Genomic DNA, 25,155 nt, shown 5'->3' with positions numbered 1-25,155 from the left:
AAAGCTCACCTCTCTCAAGGGGAGATCGGTATTCTGTCTTACGGAAAGGGTCTCAAGTGTGCAGGGCCATTTGTATTTTTATAAGTTGGTGGACTCAGCGTGACTCTGCCCTTTGTCATTGCTATTATTGTTGTTTATAAATAGCCCTACTGTCCTCCTGATCTTTCTTGGAAACACCTAACAGCTTCTCTGCACAGAGCACAGTGCTTCCTTGCCTATCAACAGCAGATAACTTAGAGTTCTCAATTTCTCAAACATCAAAACCCAAATAAAACAAGAAGAGGGGTGCCTGGGTGGCTCAGTCAGTTAAGCATCCGACTCTTGATTTCGACTTAGGTCATGATCTCACAGTTCATGAGTTTGAGCCTTGCGTCAGGCTCTGCCCTAACAGAGCGGAGCCTACTTGGAATTCTCTCTGTCTCTCTGTCTCTGTCTCTGTCTCTCTGCCCATCCCCTGCTCTCGCACTTTCTAGATAAATAAATAAACTTAAAAAAAAAAGAAGAGAATGGAAATGACAAGATTTATTCATTCTATATCTTGCTTTTTCATGGGTCTTTCTGGGCTGATTTTTAAGAATGTGGGTCCTTATTTGAGTGGGAATACTGAGAGAATTGTTTTAAATTACTTTAGGTTAAAAAAAAAAAAAAAGAGTCACAGAAACATTTGCAATTCTTCCGAGTATCTGTGTAGTGTAGAAAATCAATTTGGCATTAGTGACTGCCCTCTTATTTGCAGAAACTAAGGGATAGAGAGGGAAAACCAGTTCTCTAGCCTTATGGACTTGCTCAGGATGTGACCGTCATCCCGCGGGTTTCTCTCCGGTTATGTTTTTGAGAAAACGGCATGTGCCAGAATTCCAGCCACCGAGCTCTGTATTTTGAAGCGCCCTCCCTGTCCTTAGCTCTCATGGGCATTAGCGCTTCCATTCATACCCTTCTGTGCTCCTTTCTAGTTGCACAAGTGCGCTGCCTTCCACAAGTTCAGCTGGATCCTCTGCCCAAGACGCTCACCCTGGCTTTCGCTTCACAGCTGGAGAAGACGTCTCCATGTGTCCCAGAAACCATCCCTGAGGCAGACCTTTCTGGAGTGGACTCCAAGCTCGTGTCCAGTCTGCTGCCCTTCCAGAGAGTGGGAGTCAAGTAGGTTCTTGGTCTTCGTCTTGCTTGGACTCCATCCCTGAGTACAAATGGGGTTCAGATGCTTCTTCTCTTAGGAACACTCATCTTTCATGGACATCTAGGAGCAGCTAGGCATTAACCAGCCAGGTGTGCGGTCAGCAAAGCCTGATTATAACCATTGATTGCAAATTCTGTGAGTTGATCAGGACTCTGGATCGCAGGTGTGCAGATACCCAACGAGGAGAGAGATTTCTCAGTGCGTGGAGTAGACAACCAAGGGTCTCCAAAGATCCCATCACACCTCCCTGTCTCACTCTCGGCTCGGCTCTCTCCTCAGTTTGCTTTGTTCTCAGCCAGGTGCTCCTCGGGTGTGGCGGCCAGGGCTGCCTCGCACTTCTGGCTTGCACCCGTCAGCTCAGCAACCCAGCGGAAGCACCTCTTTTCTGGTGGGCCTGACACTGAAGGGCCTGAAATCCAGTGCTGATTCCAGAACCAGTCACTGTGCCCTGGGGGCTGGGGAGTCTTGTTGGTGAGAATGGATGACAGGCCCTGGAGCCAGCTGGTAGGGCCTGCCCCACCTGAGTTACTTGGGTTGAGCGGAAGGTGGTTTTCCAAAAGAAAGTCAGGGTGTTCTTATTATAGACAGAAAAAAAAGATAAGCCCACATCGTGACCTGTCCTGTGTTCTAGAGCTGCTTGGGAGGACCAAATGGCAGGTTTGAACTTGCCTTCTAGTGAAGAGAATGGAGGTCATAGGAAAAAGGCAGTCCTCATGGCCATCCAGAAGACAGCAGGAGCTACCTCTGCCATTCGGTGGTGTGGCTGGGGATATAGCCCCGTGCAGGGGAAGAGAGGAAATCGTGGCGCTGGCAAACAGGACGGCCTGTCCACACGCAGTCCACTCGTGAGGTTTTGGCAAACGCGTGGCCACTGTCTCTGACGGGATTTTGTTCTGTGATTTGGGCCCAGTCCCGCCTCCCTGCATTCCCACGGCCCCAGCTCTACTCACACCCTTTCCCTCGTTTTTCCCTCCAGTTCCATCTGTCACGGATAACACGCTCTGCACAGCTCCGTCTTGCTTGAGAGCCTGCCCACCCCCACCCCTGGGCAGCATCTGTCTTCAGTATCCCAGTTCTCCTGGGCTCCGTTAGAGATCGGGGCCCACGTGGCACCTGCCGGCCCGGCCAGTTAACCTCGTCACCGCCGAGGGGTGTGACGCGCCTGAACGGGAGCCTGGCCGGCAGCTTCCACCTTTTTCACTATGGCTCTGACACTGCTAAACCGAAAGGCTAATGAAACTGCTAAAGCTGCACTTGCAGCCTTTCTTCAGAGCTCCCCAGTTAAATCCAGATTTTAACTTGCATTCTCTAAAGAGGAGGAATTTGGTGTTGAGGGAGCAGGGCTGTCGGTTCCATGTTGTTTTGTAAGAACTACAGTGAGAGCGCCCTTAAACGTATGGAGCAAAGTCTCCTAGGTAGGTACCAGCTTCCTCTAATACCTGAATGGTCCCTTTTAACAGATGAGGGAGTTGAGACCCAGCAGTCATGTGCCTGAGGTCACTCAGCTTCCAAGAGTGGACTCGGGGCTGACACGCATGTTTGTGACGATGTCGTGGCATGTTTTCTGTTAGACTGCGCTCCTGTTGTGGCCGCAACACAAGGCCCTCCGTGCTTTGTTGCTCACCTGCCCCTGTCCGCCCTGGCCATCAGTTGTGTAAATCAAAAAGTAAGGGAGAAAATGAGTCTTTTCACACTTACCTCCCCACCTGGTCCGTGGGGAGAGTTGATCCTGGAAACAGTCTAGAAGATTTCTCTAAGGCCAGTGTGCCAAGGAGAGGCTGGGTCTGTTGGACAAGTGAGGCAGCAGTGTGCTGGGCTCCCTTCCTTGTCACTGAAGGCGTATGGTGGTCACGGCCCTGGGGATGAAGGGGGGGTACACACACACACACACACACACACACCCCGGCTGGGCCGCTGTGGCCTCTGGGCGATGAGGACAGTGCCGTCACATGCCATGAGTAGTCTGCCCACCTCGCCCCCCGTGGATGTGCTGCTCGCTTCTCTGCCTTTGCTGAGCACTGGCTTCCCCAGGGCACCAACGCTACTTTCTGGCAACTCAAAAGGCCCCTTGCCAGCCATACCCGCTGCTGACCACGGGGGCTACGCGCTGCCTTGGCTGTGAGAAGGAAAGAAAAAGAGCTAGTTGATGGGCTTATTATCAGGTTTCTGAGCAAAAAAAAAAAATGATCAGTTTTCCAGGAATTCACAGGAAAGAGGGCTGCTGTTTGGAGCAGGAGACCAGACATCTGGCACTTGGGATCCGTTTTGCTTTTCACTGATTCATCTTGTGAGCCAAGCAAGTCATTTTTCTTCTGTTCGTCTTGATTATTTTTCCCTTTTTGAGGAGTAGCAGTTACAAGAGAAACACTTCCTCAGCACTTAGGATGGATGGTGCCAGGCACTGTTTTCAGTGCTTTAGACAGTAGCTCTGTCAAAGCCCGGCAACGGCCTCTGGGGTGGGTCCTTTCATGCCCGTCTCACGGCTGAGGCGTGAGGAGATTGGGTAACTGGCGTGAGGGTACCCAGCTGCGAAGCGGTGGAACCGGGCTGCCCCCCAGGCCAGTCTGGCCCCCCGGACGCTGGAACGCGCCCCGATGCACACAGCGTCAGCAGGGGTTGTCACACTGGAGGGCGGAGGGGCTGCGGCGGCTCCTGGTGGACAAGCTGCTGAGGCTGCTGCTCCCTGATAGACACCCCGGCTCCATCCTCCCCACGGCCTGTCCTCCTCTTCTCCAGTGTCCTGTCTCTGCCGGCTCCTTCCCTTTGCCCCTGTGCATAAACGTCCTCTCTGACCTTGAGAAAGCCTAATTTCAATGCCATCGTCTCTTCTTCCTTTCCCTTCTAGGCAGACCTTTCACGTGAGAGGCGTCCCTCCTGGCCCCTCTTTAGGGGCTGGTTCCCAGGATCCTTCTGGCCACTCCCCCAGGTCTCGCCTGCACTGGGCTGAGGGGCCGCCTGTCCTGGAAATTTTCTTCCTTGGCTTCCATGATGCGCTTATCCTCTAGAGCCCCTCCCTGCCTTTTGACCCCCATTTCACATTTTCCCTATTTTGAGTCTTCACTGTTATCATTGATTATACTGTCCCCTAATTGGCTCCCGCCTTCCCTGTCCAGGGAGCAGGTCTGTAGCGAGCAGGGCCCGTGTTCCCTCGTGCGGTGGCCCACACCGGGCGGTGCACATCCCAATTACATAGTTAGCTAACAGCCCTGACACTAACAGTGACACTAACAGTGCCACGCCACTGTCCTTCCCGCATCTGCTTTCAGTTTTGCCATAGCGAAAAGAGGCCGCCTGCTGCTTGCTGACGACATGGGCCTGGGGAAGACCATCCAAGCCATCTGTATCGCGGCCTTTTATCGGAAGGAGTGGCCGCTCCTGGTGGTGGTGCCGTCTTCGGTGCGCTTCACGTGGGAGCAGGTCAGTTCCCTTTGTGTTGTGATTCTAACACCGAAGCGTCCTCGGTGTTAAAGCAGTCGAGTGACAGTTGGGGACAGGGCCCGGGAGCTTTCAAGATCCTGTCTCAGCTGAGGGAGGAAGGGAGAGGAGATGGCCTTCTGAGGCCAGGCTTATGATTTTTCTGAATGAGAATCAGGTTGTACCTTTCCAAAGCTAGCCAAGGAGCCATGAGCTCAGACGTGGACGCGTTGCCTCAGTCTGGCAGCAGACTCTTCCCCAGTACGTCCTGTGCCCCTGCCGGTAACACCTTTCACCTGCACCACACTTCAGCTCAAAATGGTTACCTCCTCATCCCGAGGCAGCCGTGTGCAGTGGACGCAGTAGATGTCAACCCCGTTTACGGATGACAAAACTGAATCTCAGTGAGGTGAAGCAGCGTGCTCACTGGTGATGGGAGCATTACAGGACCTTGAAGCCGCGTCTCCTGAGGTCAGAGTTCTTGCACCCTGCCGAAGGTGATGTGAGCAGGATGTCCGTGTCGACCAGGTACCATTATGGCCGAGGGAGCCGACACGAGCTCGTCTTCCATAAATCTAGGGATCAGAGTGCTTCCAGTAAAGGAATAAACACCCAGACAAGCAAACTTGGTGGAGAATGAAGAGCTCATTGACCATCAGTGGCTTTTCCCAGCTCTCTGCTACTCATGGCAGCTGTCAGCCTCGTCACACGCCGGCTTCTGACTCAGCCCCACTGTGAGCCACTTGTGGAGAAGAGGCGACTCTGCCCGTAGCGCTCAGCCCGGTGCACAGACGTGCCCTTCCAGCTGAAGAGAAAGCAAAACTTTAAAAATGTGCATCGAAACAATACCTTTTTATCCCTGTCCCTATGACCTGAATCTGCCGCTGCCTCTAGAAACTAACAATTCAGCACGTATTTATTTGGTGCGTGTTAGATTCCCACAGCACCCTCAGAAATGCTGAAAGAAAGAACCAGGTGGTCACTTGGTTGTGAGCAGAAGCGAAAGTAGACAAAGAAGCAGCACTTGCCATCACAGCAGTGTCAGCCCCGGATGCCAGGGGAGCTCCCAGACACCAGCCGCTGACACGGAGGCTGCTGGGGGCCTCCCATTGGTTGCAGGCAGTGGCTTTGGCCAGAGATGGCAAGATTTCTGGAGAGAGCAGGTGACAAGTATTTTTGTCATTATCGGTGTCTTTGGTATATACCAGCATCTGGTAAGACTTCCTTTACAAAATTCCTCATTGAAAGAGTCACATTCTTTCCCTGCAGAAACCTGCCATCTAGTTAGAGGTTGAAGGGATGGAATCCGCAGACCGCATAGTGACTGCCAATGATATTTGCATACTAAGGAAGGCAGTGTCCCGTTAGTAGAAAGTGAAGGAGCGGACGGTTAAGAGGGCAGCGGAGGTGTTTGCTGTTCATGGGCCCAAGGGTGCCAGCAAATGCAGAAGGGTGTGGAGAGAAAGGCACTGAGTTTGTTTCTCGGGAGCGTTAACATTGTCCCTTGAGGGGGTGCTGTTGATGGGTCGGCTGGGGCCTCAGCTGACGGCTGCCGGCCGGGTCTCCCAGGCTCCATTCTCCCCTCTCATCCCCAGGCCTTCCTTCGGTGGCTGCCGTCTCTGAGCCCAGACCGCATCAATGTCGTGGTGACCGGCAAGGACCGCCTGACAGCTGGCTTGGTCAACATTGTCAGCTTTGACCTTCTGAGCAAGTTAGAAAAACAGCTAAAAACCCCTTTTAAAGTTGTCATCATCGTAAGTGACTTGGCAAAGTCTTTAAGTACTTTCTCTCTGGGGAAACTTTCTCTTAAAAGCTCCAAGAACTTTGATGCCTGTGTTCTACGGGAGCCTCCCTCTGTTTCTAAGAGAATAGAAATCACTGTCTTTATTTTGTGGGAAACTGACATTTTATTCATCTCAAATAGCAGTCCTCAACCCTAGCTGCATATTAGAATCTCCTGGGGCGCTTTTTGAAAAGTGTCATTTACTAGGCCTGAACTGGGGGTTGGCAGCCCATCTCTCCAACACGAAGTCATGGACAGGGGCTGCTGGTGCGGACAACAAGGGCGTGTACCTTCATGTGGCGGCCTCTTGTCCGGGTGGCTTAGGCACACGGTCCAAACAGCTAATAAGGTTTTTTCCAGCCAGTATAAAGACCCTCCCTCCCCCACCTCAAAAAGTACAGCTGACCCTTGAACCACATGGGTTTGAATGCATGGACCCACTTATGGGCACATTTTTTTTGAAAAGTTCAGTCCAGTACTGTAAACGTCTTTTCTCTTCCTTGTGATTTCCTTAATACTTTTTCTCTGGATTACTTTGTTGTAAGAATTCATCATATAATCCTGTACCATACTAAGTATGTGCTAATCGACTGTATGTTACCGGTAAGGCTTCTGGATGAGTAAAGGTTTGGGGGAGTCCAAAGTAAACACTGACTTTTGACTTTACAAGGCGGGGGGCGGGAGGGGGCGGGAGGGGACGGGGGCGGTTAGTGCCCCTAATCCCTGTGTTGTTCGAGGGCCACCTATACTTTTTCCTCAGGTTTGTTGTTTTTTGAGTAGGCTTTACTCAAGTTCTGTGCACAGATGTGACAGCACATCTTTCAGTCACTGGCTTTCCTTGTTTACATGCTTCACGTACTCCGTAAGGAAAGTCTAGAGAGACCTGGTGCCGGCTACCTGTCAGAACCCCGTGTGTTCACATGGCTCACAACTAAAGATTATGAAAAGGTGTGCAGTCCCCATCCCCCATCCAGGTAGCCACTAACAGACATGCAGGGCCGAAGACCGCAGCGGATGGTTTTCAATGGAAGCTTACCCTTGTTTATCCTCTTGGTGAAAGAGGGACACCCAGTGCCTCCGGACCATATGAAAGAGTCTTCTTTATTCAAACGTGTGAATTTTAAAGCCAGTGGTATTTTCCTTCTCTTAAACATAGAATTCTCTGACAGTGGCTTCCCAAATTTTGATGCTCAAAATGTGTAGTGCATATCTCATCTAGAAGGAGAGAAAGGGATGAGTTTTTAGGAGGCCCAGAAAAGTCAGCAAATCGCAGTAGAGCCTGTGGGTTTCTCGACCTGGGGCTGGCTGTCATGGGAGGCTCGTTCATCCGCGTGTCCAGCCAACAGCTGAGCACAAGCTCCACGGCCCGCACGGTGCTGTGCCCTGGGGGTGTGGAGGGAGGAGAGTCAGCCCCGTTCTCTAAGATACCATAGTCCAGTAGGACAGACAGACACATACGCACACGGATCATTATAGTACATTTTAGTGCTTTCATAGATGTGTGAGCCAAGTATTGTGGGAACTCAGAGAAGAGAAGAAGAAGGCATAGTTGCTGACCTCGGGCATCTATTATCATGATTTGGGCGTGAGAACCATACTATGGCCTTAGGTCAAGCAAACTTAAATCGTTATATCTTTTTGTAAAAGTTTATTTATTTCAAGGCAGAGCAAGACAGTGTGCAACCGGGGGGGACAGAGGGGGAGAGAGAAGCTGTCAGCACAGAGCCTGACATGGGGCTCGATCTCACAAACCGTGAGATCATGACCTGAGCTGATCAAGAGTTGGATGCTTAACCCACTGAGCCACCCAAGTGCCCCAAATGTTTATATCTTCTCATAGCTGTCAGGGCAATGAGTCTTCGAGGGAGTCCTTTCTGGTTTGGCACAAATTTGGGTGTGGCTTTGAAAAAATGGTAGCATACCTGTAAAATGAAAACATGAAAAGAAGAATCCCAGGATGATGGTGACGGTTCTACAATGTATAGGAAGAATAATGCCTTCATCTCCTGCGGGTTACCCTGTGTCAGGTACTTTATGTGTAACTGCCGATCTTCCCGGTGGCTCCTAAGGCAGATGTTCTCTCCATTTCAGCCCTAATGGAACCGACAGTGAAAGTGGTTACATGATTTGCCCACAGGCATGAAGCCAGCAAGATGGGGTGTCATTGATCAAAGCTGGACTGCATCTGGCTTTAGAATTCATGTTTTTCTGCTTCTGGCTCAACACTTAGCCTGCCATATGGTTTTTGGCAAGCCACTTACCACCAGTGTTGGTTTGTCTTCAGTTATTTAAGAGCCCTGTCTTCTGATTTCAGAGAAATGTTGTAAGAGGGAATAAAGTGTCAACTCTAAGATGTTACACTTCTTCGGAGAGTTCAGATAGAAGCCATTCCTTGGGGTTAGAGTGGTGGTACATGTTAGCCCACTGCTTAAAGGGTCTTTTCTTCCCTGTCCTCTGTACTTTCTGCTGTTTCTTTCTATAAATCCCTTTTTCTTGGCTGTCATATGCATTCGTCATCACACCGTATGAATATTACAGCCCAGCTTTCTGGGAACAGATACTGTGACATTTGTGGGTTCACCTTATACTCCCCTCCACTGTGCTTTTGAGGTCTATTTCGGTTTATCATAGCTGAAATGGAACAGGAGGTTTCTCACATCACCTCTAGAGATAGAGCCAGGATCCCCCCCATGTCCCCATCATAGTGTGGCCAACAACCACCGAGTGCTTACTAAGTTAGTTGGCAGGACTGTTCTGTGTGTCAGCTCATTAAGACTTACAGCAACCTGATAAGTTAGGTAGTGGTATTTTACCCATTTTATCGATAGAGAAACTGTAGAGAGGTCTGTTGGTTGCTCAGGTACATAGCAAGTGATTTGAATATGTACCAAAATAGAAACTTCCCCTCAAAATACTAAGAATGTATTAGTTACAAATTTGGGTTTAGAAAATATGACAGGGACTCATGATCGGTTATGGTTGAACAAGAAACCGCTAGGGGAGGCATCCTCAGTGCAACGCCATGCCAGGTCAAGCTTAACGCGAGCCGTGTCTCCATCCGCTCAGGATTTGGCTGTTTCTTTTCAGGATGAATCTCACTTCCTCAAGAACATTAAGACAGCCCGCTGTCGCGCAGCTATGCCCATCCTCAAGGTGAGTCCTGCTGAGAATAGACTTGAGGCTGGAGCCCACCCAGTGCAGAGGTCCTGCTGTATCTTGCTCAGGCTTGCAGGGGGGTCCAAGGAGAGCAGGGGCTGTAAGTCCAGGGCCAGGGGCTCTGGGCCGTGGACGTGACTTACGTTGACCAAAGCTATCACCGTGTAGGGCTTCAGTGCCAGACTCGGTGTTCTTCCTGACATCCTGCTAAGGAACTGGCGCCTGGTGCAGTCACCTCTGTCTCTCAGAGATGAAGTCCTGTTGAAGGTCACAGGCTGGATGGGGACTGCATTTTGGGTCCTCCTCGGGCTCCTGGACAAGGCAGAGGGGAGCTGCCAGCATCGTGTCCTCTGAACAGCTCAGGAGAAGCTTCCTGTCTTCTAAGCCACTTGTGGGGGCCCGGCTCTCATGGTGCTAGGAACCAAGGGAGAGGAATCATACAGACTTGGAACCGGGCCATCAGGGATCAGCAGGAAGCATTGACAAACCCGAGTCATGCCCAGAAGCTGGTGCTCTTTCCTGGGGTCACCCTAAGCCTTTTTTGTTAGCGAGACGGGCAGCCATGCACACCCCTTTCTGTGGCCTACACGGGGGCCTGAGTGCTTTGGCTGGTTGAGCCTTGGCTTCAGAGCAGGTGGGAGTGTGGATTTAGTGGAGCTTCGGGTCTTTACCTGGATGTGTTCTATTCTGACATGAATTCAACCTGTGCCACGTTTCACCTGGCACACACTTTCATGTCTGTGGCTTGTGTCCAGACTCTCCCGACCCCAGACGGTGGCAAGGCCCCCAAATTTCCTTCCTTCTTTTTGTGGGGAGCTTTTTCTTAATATTGGGGGACAATACCACAATTAGGAAGGTAGCTTTTTCCTCTCCTAAGGTAGAAATCTCTCACAGATGACTTTGGGAGAATCTACTTTGGTTTATGTAGACTGAGCAGACAAAAGTACATGTTTATCTTGTGCTTTATTAAAGCAGCCTTGGTGTTGTGCCAGCACTTTAAACCTGCAGCTTTCATTGCTTAAAAGAAGCTTTAAGTTGTACCTAAACTAGGGAAAACAAATATGCTAAGTGTTGCTGGGGCTTATTAACATTTGAAAATTCACTTAATTTTTTCAACTCCCCCTGAAGCACAGCCGTCTACTCATTTCAAGTTTTATTTTGCTTTCTTTTGTTTTAGGAATAACAAGTAATATGATACATCTTCCAAAGCAGGATTATGTCATATGCTCCAAACTTAAAATAAAAGTCCTTTAATTAAAAACCTTGATCCTCTGCTCATGTAACCTATAAATATTTATGGACACACTTAAATGAAACTTTTTTCCCAGAGTGGTGACCCTTCTTTTAGGAGGCTTTAATATGTTCTCTTTTGCAAAATGTTACCAGATCTTCGTACTGTGGTTCCAGTATTATAGTCATACCTAAAAGTAAATGTGTACCCTTGATTGTTTAGGCCAAAGAAATGGCACAGTAGATCGGGTATATCATTAAAGGTATAGTTGGGGAGCTTCTGAGCAGCCATCTTGTTAATGCAGTCATTGCCCGGCCGGGAAAGCTGGACTGCATCCTTGTTTCCGAAATATATGCTTCTGAGCCAGACCTTTTAAAGCAGCATTTATATCTTTAATATCGTGGGTATATTTCAATTGATATATTTGAGACAAATGTTTTAGCAGTTAACTAGCATAGATTACTCTGCACTTGCTGTACAACTTGGATGTGTTAACACTTTAAGACAGGACCCACGAACATAGCCTGCTGTTTATGAAGGTGTCCTGAATCCACTCTCGTACATAACATTGAGTTCACAGGGTTCCGGACCTGTGAGTGGAGGTGGGGCTGAGGCATTCTGCCTCAAACCTTTCATCTCTCCGCTGTGTTTTCGTCTAGATCAGAGTTTCTCAGCCTTGGCACCATTGACACTGTGGGCTGGATCGTTCTTTGTTGTGCAGGGCTGTCCTGTGTGCTGTAGGAAGTGTAGCACCATCCCCGGCCTCCACCCACTAAGTGTCAGTAGTACCCCCCAGTGGTGACAACCAAAATTGTCTCCAGATATTGCCAAACGTGCTCTGGGGGGCAAATCACTCCTCCCCATCTCTGTTGAGAACCACTGATCTAGGTACTCCAAGGAGATGAATCTAAGTATTTTTGGAACAACAGGAGAGTTGGGAGAAGTAAAATATGCCCTTGAAAAGCCATGTCAGGGGCTAATCTGGTACCACTTGGTTGTTCCTCCAACTTGCACACCTCCTAGAACTATATTCTGATGATTTCAAGACATGTTCAGCAAATGTGCATGGTGGGGTGATTAGGTTATGCCATCCAGTGTGTGAGATGGCCAGGCCAGATCACATCCTGGAAATGCAGGTTTCATAAATGGTGACGGCAGACACAGGGCGCGTGTGGTTGAGGTTGTAGGAAACTGGTGTCGTCCCCTGGGAAGTGTGACGTCTTTCTTCTCCTACAGCACTATTTGTTTGGGCTACTAAAGAAAGGTATTCTGTTTTTATGTATACATGCATGAAAGTAGGCAAGACAGAAAGCTATGAAGAACAAAATTCAGATCCCCTTTATTCCTTCCAATGGAGAAAACCACCAGTAACAGCTTGGTTATTTTTCCAATAACAGTTGGCAGTTGGAGAGCAGGGTCATCATTTTTAATGGCTCTAGAGCATCATGTTGTGTGGACGCGTCCCGTAATTTAACCCTTAGTGTTGGATGTTGTTTTGCTCTTATGAATAATTTTGCAAGCGAGCACCATCCGCGTCTTTCCAGCTTGCACACCTCGACCCCATCAGGACAGATGTCTACACGCAGAATTGCTGGGTCAGAATTTCACCTTTTGATAGATGCCTCTGATGTCCCATGTGGCCAAGCATGACTGTCTCTACTCCCACTCAGCCTGAACCGCACAGTCTTTCCCACAAGACTCTGGCCCTCATGGTTGTCAGTCTCTTTCTTTTGTGCAACGAGGTACGTGTTTGAGTCTTCCTTAGTGGTGTTTGGTTTATAGTGCTTCTTACTGTCAAACCAGTGTTAGGTGATTTCAGTAGAGAGAAAAAGCCCTCAGAATCCCCACCGTCCTTTCCTAATAAATACCTGTGTTTCTTTTTGTGTGAATAGAGCCTCTTTTACAAATCACTGTTGATTGGTTAGATGAAATGAGAGTAGTGGTCTAAAATGGATGAGCCTTTTCTTTTTCCATCCTCATTAAGTGTGTGTAAATAGATGATATATTCAGAAGGGTGTACAGTGAAAAACGACTCTGTCCCCCCTCTGGGCCCCTGACCCCTTGATCTGTGTCTGCAAAGGCAGCCCAGGTTACCAGATTCTCACGTTTACTTCTAAAATGTAGTCTATGCCCGGTGAGTATGTGCATCCAGGTTTTCTTCATTCCTTCTTAGAGTGTTCTACAACCACTCCTTTGCCCCTGCCTTTTTTCTCTTAATAGTGTACCTCAGAAACTGTCCCGCCTCATTTCAGATGACACAAGCTCATTGTTACAAATACTGTTTTTGGTTGTACGACTCTTCCATAACACATGTCATCTGTTCCGTTTTGATGGGGTTGTAGCCAGGCTTTGGCCATCTTTTCATACGATATACAAGCAGGTGGTAGAAAACCCAGTCCCGCCACATCGACAAGAGACGGCTCTTCGCCCCTCTCAGCCCGAAGGGAGAGTGGTGTCCGTTGGAAGGTGTGCTGTCCCAGTTGACGAGGCTGCGGGAGGAGTCCCTTGTGGTCCTGCTGTTCTGGTATGAATTCTCTCAATTGCAGCACAGAATCAGAAATGAAATTATTGGAATCTAGTACTTAAGGTAAAATAGACTTTTTTCCGGAGGAAAAAAACATGCTTAGTATTTAATTTGAGCATGTGTGTTATATTAGTGATACCTATACCCAGGCATGCCTTGAAGGTCAAAACAACAGAACTTTAATTAGCTATAATTATAACGTTTAATGTTTTCTTGTACATTTTTGTGTTTTTGAACTGCTGTAGTCATGTTCTTCCTTGTTTCTGTTCTTACCTCAGAATGAGTTGCCTTTTACATGGCATCAGAATTTTATTAATATCGAAGCAGTGATGCTCGCCTGCCTTGAAGGCTCTGTGGTTGTCATGCAGATCAGTTTAGTGTTGGTGGTGGTGTTCAGACTTGTGACTGGAGCTGTGTCTCTTTTGGGGAAGAGGCTAAAACCTAGAAGGGAACCATTTTATATGAAATATGCTGACCCGACCAGAGACTGAGGCCATTTACGAGGCATCACTAAGTGGTAGGGATCACTGCTGGTCCCTGGGGTGGCCCTTGGTCAACAGGGGCGTAATTATGCTCTTTGTCTTGGTTTGGCCTTGCGTGTCATGGAGAGCAGGGGGACGAACAGAACCTCGATCTGCTCGGATTCCAGTCACTGGATTTCTCCTGAAGATTGGGGTTTCCCTCTTGTTCTCAGGATTTAGATTTAACTACAGATGTTGACTCTTTGGTTGTTTCTTGGGTAGTGACAATGATCCTGCGTTTGTTCTTGATCTGTGTACTTTTAGTCACATGTCTCCAAACTGTGTTTGCCTCTCTCCTTATTTTTGAAGATTCTATAATGACTTCTACACTCTTGACAGCATAGCTCCAGTGTCTGTGCCACATAGAGCTTGTGTGTAACAGGACACTTGGGTAGCGTGGGCTTGACCTGCTTTTGGATGTCACCAGCCTTCTCACGTTGTACTTCTAAATCTCAGGGGACTCCACCTATGGCCTGAACTTTATTTAGAGTACCATCAGGAATAACACTTGGCAAGAACTTTGGGCTTTGGGAAGCATGACTTTCTCCCCAGTCTGGAGCCTTGGTGAAGTGTGTTTTAACTGGTCAGAATAATTCAGTAAAGCAAGTTATTAGCTCAGTTGGAAAAAAAAAAAAAAAAAAAAGAGGTAATGATGGAAAGCGAGGAAGAATTCCCAGGCTGCGTCTTGTACGAACTTACAATTTTGGTTCTTATCTTTGCAACATAACATTCTCTTAGCTCATATTTAAAAATCTATGTGAAAAAAGAAACCTGTGTGTAGGTTATGCACTGTGAGTCAGATTGGGTTCTCCTTGGCAAATTACATATATTAACTTGTCCTGCCAGCAACCTGTTCCACAGGGCTGACCTGATGACCTTGACCCATGAGGAAACTAAACCTGCCTTTGAAGGTCATCTGCCTCCCCCCTACCCCCAAGCATCTGTTCCTGTGAATCACATGATCTCTAGCGGATACCACATAGAAATTATCTTTTTACACTGCTCCCTTGCGGATTTCTTGGGTACTGCTTTCTGTGCTTAGCCACAGGGGTTAACTGTAAAGTATTCAGCTTAGTGTTGATGGATGTAATTTTATACATTTATATTTTCTTAAGTTGGAAGTTCTCCGCAGTGGACGGTGACCTACAAATCATGCACAGCTGGGCAGGATGACAGGCTGCACGGGTGACAGTCATGATGGCACCACCGTGTTGGGGCTGAGCAGGGAGCAGGCTAAATCATTCCAGAAAAGATAAGACGCTGTTCTGGCTTCTTTTCAGAGCTGGTCTTTTTCTTTTCCTTTTTCCATAATGCTGCCTCTGCTTTTTAAACACCCACAAACGTCCATTTTCAGCGGTTTCATCAGCCCTAGTCAAGGCAGCGTATGGGATAACGGTCTCCAGATTAACACTGTCCTGGAGTAATTTTCCATCACCTGGTTTGTGAGCTGCCCCTCCCCAGGCACCAACAGCAACGTGGGGAATAGGTTTAGGATGATAGGCTGATTTTCTCTTCTTGATAAGGCTTCTCATTTTCCCCGTTTCATTGAAATGGTCTTGAGCCAAGGCAAGCAGTGCTACAGACGTCATTCAAGAAGCTCATTGTTATTTTAATGAGTCTGCATTAAACCGCGCAGGAAATTAGAAGGCTGGGTAATTGAACTGTGGAAAATTATAGCTGGAGAAATTCATAGCTCTCCTGTCATAATGGAATTAGGTATTGGCGGTCGCTGAGAGGGCAGAAGTGCATCTTGAGAGTTGTATATATTGTATATTTATAAAGAAACATTTTTCTTCCCTCTGTTGCACCTTTATTTATTTATTTTTATGAGGCAGCATATCCATTTGAAAACCTAATTTCCTCTCCTAGGTGATTTACTGCGTGCGATTGCCTTACACTCCTGTTGTTAACTCAAGGTTACAGTGGTTAACAAGGTGTTTCTAGACAACTGAGCTCCGTGGTAGGCTTCCTTCCCAGAGCTGAAATGGATTTTACCTCCAGTAATTTTTGGCCATTCCCTCCCCTAATAGAGCAGCGAGTGTCTCCTTTTCTATTCTCCCCTCTTTCCCATCTTAATACGACGTGGTACATTTCGGTTTGATCACCTTCGGGTCAGGTTGGTGTCAGGATGGTGGGGAACTTGGAGCTCATCGTTGGCGTAGACCATTTATTTCTGTCCTACCCACTGCCAAGCAGGCTGCTGCAGACCTGGGCTGGGTTTAGGGTCAATGGACCCAGGTCCCACTTTTTAAAGTCCTTTTTAACTGAAAAATAAGCTAAATCAGGGCTCTCTGGGCTCAAGGCATTGTGTCACTGGGTTAGCGACAGCCTTTTTTTCCTCCAAAGAAAATCAGTTAGAGGCTTACGCACAGGCCACCCCTGACTCTTCCTCCTGTCCTCAGTGTCATTATCTGATCAGAAGTTCAACTTGGATGTCAGAGATCAGAGATCCCCTCTGGAAAAAGGTCAGACCTGGTGGTCTCTCCCCAGCTGCCACTTCCAATACTGAGTTCTTTGAGTTTCTTCTGTCTTCCCTTGGTTACTGGTTAGCTGAATATTTTTCAGCATGCATCGAGTATTTATAGATCGCTTGCTTTGTGCCAGGTAACTGTGCAACAGAAGATAAAGGTGGACACAGCCCTGATCTTAAGATGCTTGCAATCTAGTGAGGGAGACAGAAGAGGTAGAATTCAGGATAATGCGCTAGGTCCTGATACAGGGGGACAGGGCTGTCCCAAAGGCAGCCCAGGAAGTGGCATCCAGCTGCTTCCGTGGGTCACACCGTGAGGCTTGTGGAACTTGTGTGTTCTTCTTCTCTGGCCACGGTACCTTTGCTTAGAGTTCCCAGGTGTAGGCCAGCCTGCAGTGTCTTCAGAATCCAGATCTCCTTGGGTTCTGAGAGCAGTAAACTGGATAACTGCCGCAGTCAGAGTGCCCAGGAAGTGAGAAATGCTCCCGCTACATTCCAGGGGATTTTGCTGTCTCTGGGGCATCCGGCTCCTATCCCAGTGGGGCATTTGGGATATACCCTATGTGCTCCTCTGTGCACTCTCAATCCCGCTGGCTGTTTGTTTTCTAGGTTGCCAAGAGGGTGATCCTGCTGTCCGGCACACCAGCCATGTCCCGGCCCGCAGAGCTCTACACCCAGATCATTGGGGTCAGGCCCACTTTCTTCCCTCAGTTTCATGCATTTGGACTTCGCTACTGTGATGCCAAGCAGGTATTTATTCTCCCCTCCCCTCTCCCCCACCCATTCCTTACCCTGATTTTGAGACCTCCTTTGTGTTCCTTCTCTTTGGCCATGGTTACAATCAGAGGCACACTGGCCAGGGAGCCGGACCCAGATTTTAGTCCTGCTTTGCCCCTAACTCTGACCTTCGAGTGTCCTCAAGGACAAGATAAGAACAGTCCCTCCTAGTTGTAATGCTTGTGATTCCAGGGTGGTGTTTCCCAATAAAGGGACCGGTGGCTGATGCGTAGGTGCACGAACTCTGAGAAGGGCACCTAGGCGAGCTAGGGGTGAGGCTGGGGCCCATATGCTCTGTGCAAAAAAGACCACAGAGACATCGAAACGGGTGGAGTGGAGAGTGTGATCTGGTGCTGCCTTGGTGGGCTCTCGTCGGTCAAAATGTTGACTCATGACAGTGAATTGTGCCTGCTCGGGAGGCTAGAAGCCTCTGAGCTACAGATTCTCTATGAACACAGTGCCAGTGGAGCAGGTTCCTCTGGAGCTACAATCTGCACAGCTTCAGTCTCCAAACGTGTCAGAGAGAGCCTTGTGAACACGAATGCCATTGCAATCAAAGTCTTGATTTTTTGTTTTAGGTTTATTTATTTTGAGAGAGAAAGAGCTCATGCACACACCTGTGTGCACGGGGGAGGGGCAGAGAGTGAGGGAGAGAGAGAATCCCAAGGAGGTAGTGCACTGTCACCGCGGAGGCTGATGTGGGACTTGAACTCACGAACCGTGAGATCATGACCTAAGCCAAAACCAAGAGTCAGACACTCAACCGACTGAGTCACTGAGGCGCCCCAAAATCTTGATTTCTAAAACCTCGATTTTTTTTTTAACTGGAAAAAAAAAATGTCTATTTAATGACATGGGGAAATACAAGAGTGGGGAAAAAAGTAGGATGCAAAATTTTCCCCATAATTCATTCATTCATTCATTTGTTCTCTCTCCCTCCCTCTCTTTATCCCTGTCTCTCCCCTCCCCTCTCCCCTGCACCTCTCTTTCCTATATGATTGGAAGATGACGTACACGAAATAATGTACAAGAAATGGATTACTTTTGTAAACGAGAAAATTGGCATTTTTTAAATGTTTACATGATTTACCAATCCTGCATTCCTCCTGATGGGCCGTTGAATCCCTCAGTGTGCATCAGTCTGATCAAGCCAGCTGAGCACAGGACACTGTCCTCCTCAGCAGAGGAGGCTCCTAACTGAGCCTTGTTTCTCTCCTTGTCTACAGCTGTGCCTCCCTCTACGGTGGGCTCAGCATGTTTCCTGAGCTGGGGGGGGCCTCTCAGTGTCAGGCAGCCATAACCAGCTTGGCCAAAGCCTGGGCACGTTTCCCATATTCTTCCCCAAAAATAACCCAAGAAGGGATGACCCAGAAAATCAGCCTCTCGTTTGCTTAGGTGTTCATTTTTTTCCTTATGCACTGAGCTGTCTTCTTCTGGGTTTGGGCTCCTCCTTCTTGGCTCTGGTGCCTTCTTCACCCTCTCCAGACCCCCCCATGGGATACAGCTCCTCTGTTAGCTCGCGTGCCCTGGCCTTGGTTGGCCTCGGGGGATGGAAGCGGAAGTCCGGCCGGCGACCTGTCTGGCGGTTGGGATGGGAGTGGGGCTGGCTGGCGTCTTCTTCCTGCGCCCCTAGTAGCTTCCTCTGATCCAGGCTCCGGAACTTCCACAATCTGAAAACCAGAGGGAAGATTCATCAATTTTTCCTTCTAATCTCTGTTTTTGAAGCTGTGGCCAGGGCAATGAATTTATCCTTCAGCGGCAATCCTTCATCTGGCAAAGTCAGACTCCTCAACTCCTCACCTCTGTTCCCACGAGGGTCCACACGGCCCTGAATGAGAATGGCAGACTCAGGTCCCCTCTGTCAACTGTAGGTCACTTCTCCTTTCCCCCAGCTGTTCTGCCGTAACTTTGTAACTTCGTGAACCTTGACGCCACATCCTGAGCCTCCCCTGACTTCTTTCTTGGGGGTGGGGCCCCTGCTGCAAAGGCTCCAACCGGTCTCTAGGACCTCATTGTTTCAGACCTTAAGGATTCCTGTTTTGTGATCAAATGACAACTATACTGAGCCACTATTTGCATCGAAGATGCTGACACATTGGAGAAATGGCTGCAGCTTACTCCTTCTGCGTGCATGCCTCATGCCGTCTTGAGAAAAAGCCTTGCTATGCAAGTTTGTGATGTAAATAAGACTGTCTGCCTTATTTTTTAAATGCTCTTTCAAAAAACTTTTCAAGTACTTTAAAAATACCCACTTACGTTCAAACACAGTGCTTATAATGTAAATTGTAGTGCTTTGCAAAGTTAATTGCAAACCATTTTTAGCTGCTTATTGAGGCAGGAAATTTCTGTTATTGAATGTATTTAAAGCGATACACTTCTTTAACGCAATCTGTAATGCACTTCCCCCAGGATCAATCCAGATTAGATTCCAGACAGTTGTCGTGGTCCCACAAAACTCTTCATGAGTGATTTGTACTTCTGTCCTATTTGTACATGACCCACTTTCTGAGAAGGACCTTCGCTTCCTCGGCCATCTGGGCCCATAGTGGAATGTTTACCTAGTGATGATAGGGGCTGAAGACAGAATCCATTGCCTTTGCCCCCAAACCGCCCCTTCCTGTGTCCCCAGTCTCTGTCCACCATCTCCCCAGTCTTCATGCCATCCTCATTCATCCTTTCTCTCTTCATTGCACCCCCCCCCCACCACCAGTCAAGAAAACAAATATAGACAGTGCCTTTCCTTCCTTCCACCTAGCCCAGTGCCTGCTACATGGTAACTTTTCAATAAAAGCTTGTTGGATTGTGAATATTCTAAATTTTAAACCTTTAGTATTATTGGGTTTTAACCTATAAGATTAAAAGCTGACATAGTAGCACTTAGGAGCATGATATCCAGATTAATTATGGTATCCACTTGTGTCAACATGATGTTTATTTAATGCAGCCAGTAGTCCAGAGCTGTTTTGTTGTTGTTGTGGCCAGCTTCTTACATTGAGAGAAGCCACTGAAGAGAATGCCCCATGCTGAGCTCATTTTTGACCTTATGCATAGCATGAAGGCATTTGCTGAAACTTCCAGTTGATTTCAGGATATTTTTAAAAAGAAGACGCAGTTTTTGATCATTTTACTTTGCCTTTGACCATCTCTTCCTATTCTCTATGTAGCATAGGTTTATAGGACACCTGCCATATCCCCACGATGAGAGAATAGGTCCACTGGCCCTCAAGAATGAACAAGCCTAGCTTCTACTCGAGGTGGTTCATGGCCCTGGGGAGGCTGAGACAGGAGAAGAGATAAGCAGCTGGAAACATAAGGCAGCAAACACCCTGGTTCCCTGATTTTCTACAGGACTATAGACATCAGTTCTTATTTCGAGTAAGATTGTTAGTGAAGAATAAGGTTTTCATTTTAGCATCTTACCTAGCTATGTGACAGGGAATAGATATTCTTGCTCATTGCCTCTCATGAGCTGCTAAGTGAAGAAACTGATTTTATGAAGGACTGCCGGTGAACCCTAAAACCCACCTCTGGTTTCAGCCACACTGGTACAATCCTGTGCTCTGGGTTCCTTCCTTCAATTCCCACCAGCAGCAGCAACACCCTGCGTTCATGTCACTGCACTTGGTTGTGTTGGTGTAGCCCATACTAAGGAACAACAGCTTCTTAAATCCCAGTGCATCCCATCAAATAAAGGTATTACTGATAATATGATTTGTTATGTTGTGCAGTGAACTCTAGGAGAAGCCCTAGGGAAGATGATTTGTTTATTTAGAGTATGGGAATACTTTGACAAGCTGGGTGTCTTATTTGTCTTTTAATGTAATAGATACCAGACCTCTTGGCATCTTGCATTTGCTGCTAGAAAGTTTAGCATGTAGAACACCAGGATATATGTTTTTAGTTCACTTAATTCCTTACTGTTTCTCTTTTCATTCCTAGTTCCCATTTGTATTATATTAGGTTTTATTCATCTTTCAGAGCCACTTGAAGTTCTCTGAACAAAGCCATAGGAAGAGAAAGCTGTGAGAATGTTGAGGTCACAGCCTGGTTAACTTGGCCCTGGGAGAACCTAACTGGATGTATGTTTCTCTCCACAGCATCCCTGGGGATGGGATTATTCAGGTTCTTCCAACCTCGGAGAGCTAAAGCTCTTGTTGGAAGAGGCGGTCATGCTGCGACGCCTCAAGAGTGATGTCCTTGCCCAGCTCCCAGCCAAGCAGCGCAAGATGGTAGTCATTGCCCCAGGCCGGATCAGCACCAAGGCCAGAGCTGCCCTGGATGCCGTGGCCAAGGAAATGACCACCAAGGAGAAAACTGTGAGTCTGGGGCTGCAGACGGATTCAGGGGTTGATGTGTCCACAGCTGTTCCTTCCTGGGGGTGCTCTACGGGGGGTACCCAGAGTTCTCTGGGCTTGCCTTTCCATGATCTCTTCCCACCCCTTTCCTGCATGACCTCATGCAGGAAAAGTGCCTAAGGACAGTGTCAGTGGCTCTGAGTCCCTCCTGTTGTGTGATTGTCGTCTCCCTGCCCTTCTTCCCAGGGTCTTAAACACAAGGACAGTGAGTGAGCCCATGTCATTTCTCAGCCTACCTAGTCTGCTTCTAAAACCTCTTACTGATTTGCTGTTTTATGCATGTGTAGATCACTGTTGACAGATGGTCATAAAAATAAACCCCATGGTAACTGCAGAATGGTGATATATATTCTGAATCCCTCAAAGAAAGTTGGAATTTATGTTTAGTGTATTTTGAGAATGCCTTAGTCTAGTAACTGTTACTCAGTCTAGTAACAGTTAAGAAATTACTCCTAAGCGTATCTGATACATATGTGTTAACACTCTGACAATACATGTTATTTTAGTCAAAATAACAAATTGACATTTATATAACAAAGTGGAGTTTTCAAACCCTCTTAACCCTTAATCCTTATTACAGTCATTCATGGTTGGCAAGAAGTTGGCATCCCCATTTTACAGGAAGGGAAACGAAGGCTCACAGAAATTGTAATTTGGCCAAAGTCTTATGGCTGCTCCGTGGCAGAGCTGAGGCTATAACCAAGCCTGTTACCCCTATATTTTAAGGTCTTTCCACTATGGTGGTTTCATCTTTTCAAAACACTTTCATATCTGTCTTTAGTGTCATACTGTGCTAAGTGCTATAAAGTAATTTACACCAGCTCCATCTCTGTCCTTTTGAGATAAAACCTTGCAGTTTTCATTGCCAAGAAAATAACAGTTATTGACATTTTTTGACATTATCATAAAGCATTATCTGGGCTTGTTATTACCTTGTATAAAGAAACTTAGATCCAGATGAGATCCCAGCCTTCTGGGAGAGCACAAAATAAATAAGAATGACGAGAGACAGAATGCATGGGGTTTTTTTTTATGTTATTTTACCATGTTATGAGCAAGACCAGCAGGTAACTTTTAAGAAGCAGAGTCTAGGGTGGAAGAGGCACTGTAAGCTATCAAGCTGTATTTAATTTATGCTGTAGTGCATCTAATAACCTGGGTGGTCTGGAGGAAGTGAGCGGGCATAACGTCTTTGCTGTGGGGTTTTCCAGCAAAGTTCCCCTATACCAATGTGGACACACAAACCAGCCATTCTCAAATTGTATTTCAGTGGAGCCATGAGCAGAAGCAGGTGTTCTGTTGCTAAAATCAGCGTTGGTGGTCTTTTTCTGATGTCTAGAGATAAAAATTCGATGAATGGAAATTCTTTTTCTCAGTTTAAGCTTTTTCTTATAATTTTCTTAAATCTTTAATGTTTACTAACGGTTGCCCACTAGTGAACTCCGTCAAGAAAGCCAATGCTCAAGTACAACAAATATAGTATTAATGGGAAAAATTCAGATGTATGATAGTTTTAGATGCAAAGATCCGAATGTGTATAAACATTCTTTTATTTTAGTTCCTTGTGTGTACAGAAGTAAGCCTATCAGTTTTTCATGGAATTCCCTAGAAAACCCCCTCGCCTGTACCTGGCCCCCTCCCAAACCGGGCAGAGAACAGCAGTCAGTGGGCATTTGAATTGAGGAGGAACATCACATTGAGTGTGGCCAAGTGGCAACTGTAAATTGTGCAATATCGCTAAAAAGGAAAAGAAATAAATAGAAGTATGGGAATTTTTAACTTTTAGTGCAGCAAGATTTGAAAGCATTTTTAAAATTTTTCACCAGCTTATGTAGTTCTTCACATTAGGTGAGGGGGCTCTTTCCAAAGATGATTTCAGATGTAACCTGAAAGTTTGAGCTCTGAGTTTACAGGGCTAATGTAAAATTGACTAGGCTAAACCATGGAAATCAGGAATGTTGGGTATTTTTATAACTTCCGGTGGCCATAAAAGTCCCCTAAATTCTGGCATATTTTGATATTTTCTTACCTAAAAAGGGGGAGCCAGTACTGGTCTCCTAGACCTCATGCAGGAAAAGTGCCTAAGGACAGTGTCAGTGGCTCTGAGTCCCTCCTGTTGTGTGATTGTCGTCTCCCTGCCCTTCTTCCCAGGGTCTTAAACACTGGTTTTGCAGATTATGAAAGCCTAAATTGCAGCGTAATTCAAGAATCCAGCAGAGGAGGAGCCCAGCACTCTTCTCAGTCCAGTGCTTAGAGTTGCCATGTTTCCTTGGCATCTCAGAAAAATTAAGTTTGTCCCTAAAAGAGAGAAATTGAGTTGGTACAGATTACCTTCAGCATTATGCTGAAGCCGGTTACTAGATTCTTTCCGATAACAAGACAAATCCCTGAAAAATCGCTTCCCTTTTGTGTTTTTTAATGTCAATTCATTTTTATAATGGAAAATCCAAGTAGAACATGAATTCATGAGCTTTGCCCTTTGGACCGCCAGAACTTGTCTTACTCCAAAGCCACGGATGTGGTGTATCTGTCCACTGTGGATCTGATCAGAGGCTGCACCCTCACTTAATTCAGGAAGGGGAGCCAGGAGTGGGACCAGATGGCTTTTGACCTGCCTTCCAAACCCTGGCTGGCTGTGAAAGCTTGAGTTGAACAAAATAAAATGTTTGGGGATCGTGGTTTTATGGTTTTAGTCAAGTGAGGAAGCCCTGTGAATCTGCAGAAAGGTGCCCTCCCATTTTGATAGTTACCTTGTAGCCCCAAGTTTCCCTGCAGTGTTGTGCGTTCCACTGCTAACCCATTAAGAAGTGATTCTTTGTTCCCTCACACCTTCCCATCTGGAGGAAGTGGCCCATTTATGAAATATAATGCACGATGAAAGCTTTGTCTTATTTTCAGCTGAAATAATAGATATCTTTTCACAGGCTAAGAAAAGCTGACTCTAATTCTGATCAGCTTTTGTCTATAGTAATTTTTTTGATCAGCAGGACTAGGCAGAAAAATGGAACAAGTCCGTGCAGACTTCCTGGTGACAGTGTTACTTCACCCTTCTGCTGTTTGACGATGCATTCAAATTCCAACCTAAAAAAATAATTCAAAACCCCAGTGGACCTAATTTAGTACAAGTCAGGGACACAAGAACAGAGAATACAGGTTATTTAAAATTTCCTGGTCCACAGCTGGCAAACGAAGTGAGATCATTAATGGACCAGTATTATGTCTACTTAGTTTGGGGAAAGTTTTTTTTTTTTTTTTTTTTTTTTAAGATAAAACTATTGGTTTCTCCTACATTAAAAATACGGTAACTATCTATTGCCTAGAATCTGAAAAATAAAAGTACTTATAAGAAACACTTATTGTTTCTTATACTATAAAAAAGAGTCACCCATCTTTTAAAAATATCATATAATGTTGGCATATATCATTTGGGTAGTTTTTTATCAAACGTGTATATTTTGCTTTAAAATATGTATTATATAGAGATATGGGTAACATATTTTATATATATTTTTTTAAGTTTATTTTTATTTATTTATTTATTTAGAGGGTTGGGGAGAGGGGCAGAGAGAGAGAGAAAGAGACAGAATTCCAAGCAGGCTCCAGGCTCTGAGCCATCAGCGCAGAGCCCGACGCGGGGCTTGAATTCATGAACCATGAGATCATGACCTGAGCCGAAGTCAAACGCTTAACCATCTTAACCACCCAGGTGCCCCAAATGAATAACATATTTTAAAAGCAGAATGGATA

The 25,155-nt window shown here is 46.8% G+C and overlaps 1 protein-coding gene across 5 annotated transcripts in view; it reads left to right on the top strand.

Moving 5' to 3' along the window:
• Positions 1 to 25,155, top strand: part of SMARCAL1 (SWI/SNF related, matrix associated, actin dependent regulator of chromatin, subfamily a like 1) — a 53,679-nt gene that overhangs the window by 13,853 nt on the left and 14,671 nt on the right. For all 5 annotated transcript variants that reach the window (XM_049614933.1, XM_049614930.1, XM_049614932.1 and 2 more), the window contains exons 7-12: positions 954 to 1,140; positions 4,444 to 4,594; positions 6,187 to 6,345; positions 9,462 to 9,527; positions 16,886 to 17,026; positions 21,151 to 21,369. In XM_049614933.1, the coding sequence (XP_049470890.1) occupies positions 954 to 1,140; positions 4,444 to 4,594; positions 6,187 to 6,345; positions 9,462 to 9,527; positions 16,886 to 17,026; positions 21,151 to 21,369 (923 nt within the window). The remainder of the gene's footprint in view (positions 1 to 953; positions 1,141 to 4,443; positions 4,595 to 6,186; positions 6,346 to 9,461; positions 9,528 to 16,885; positions 17,027 to 21,150; positions 21,370 to 25,155) is intronic.

This window comes from Panthera uncia (genome assembly GCF_023721935.1).
Source record: "Panthera uncia isolate 11264 chromosome C1 unlocalized genomic scaffold, Puncia_PCG_1.0 HiC_scaffold_3, whole genome shotgun sequence".
NCBI lineage: Eukaryota > Metazoa > Chordata > Mammalia > Carnivora > Felidae > Panthera > Panthera uncia.
The sequence above is the reverse complement of the archived record's forward strand: the minus strand, read 5'-3'. Positions and strand labels throughout refer to the sequence as shown.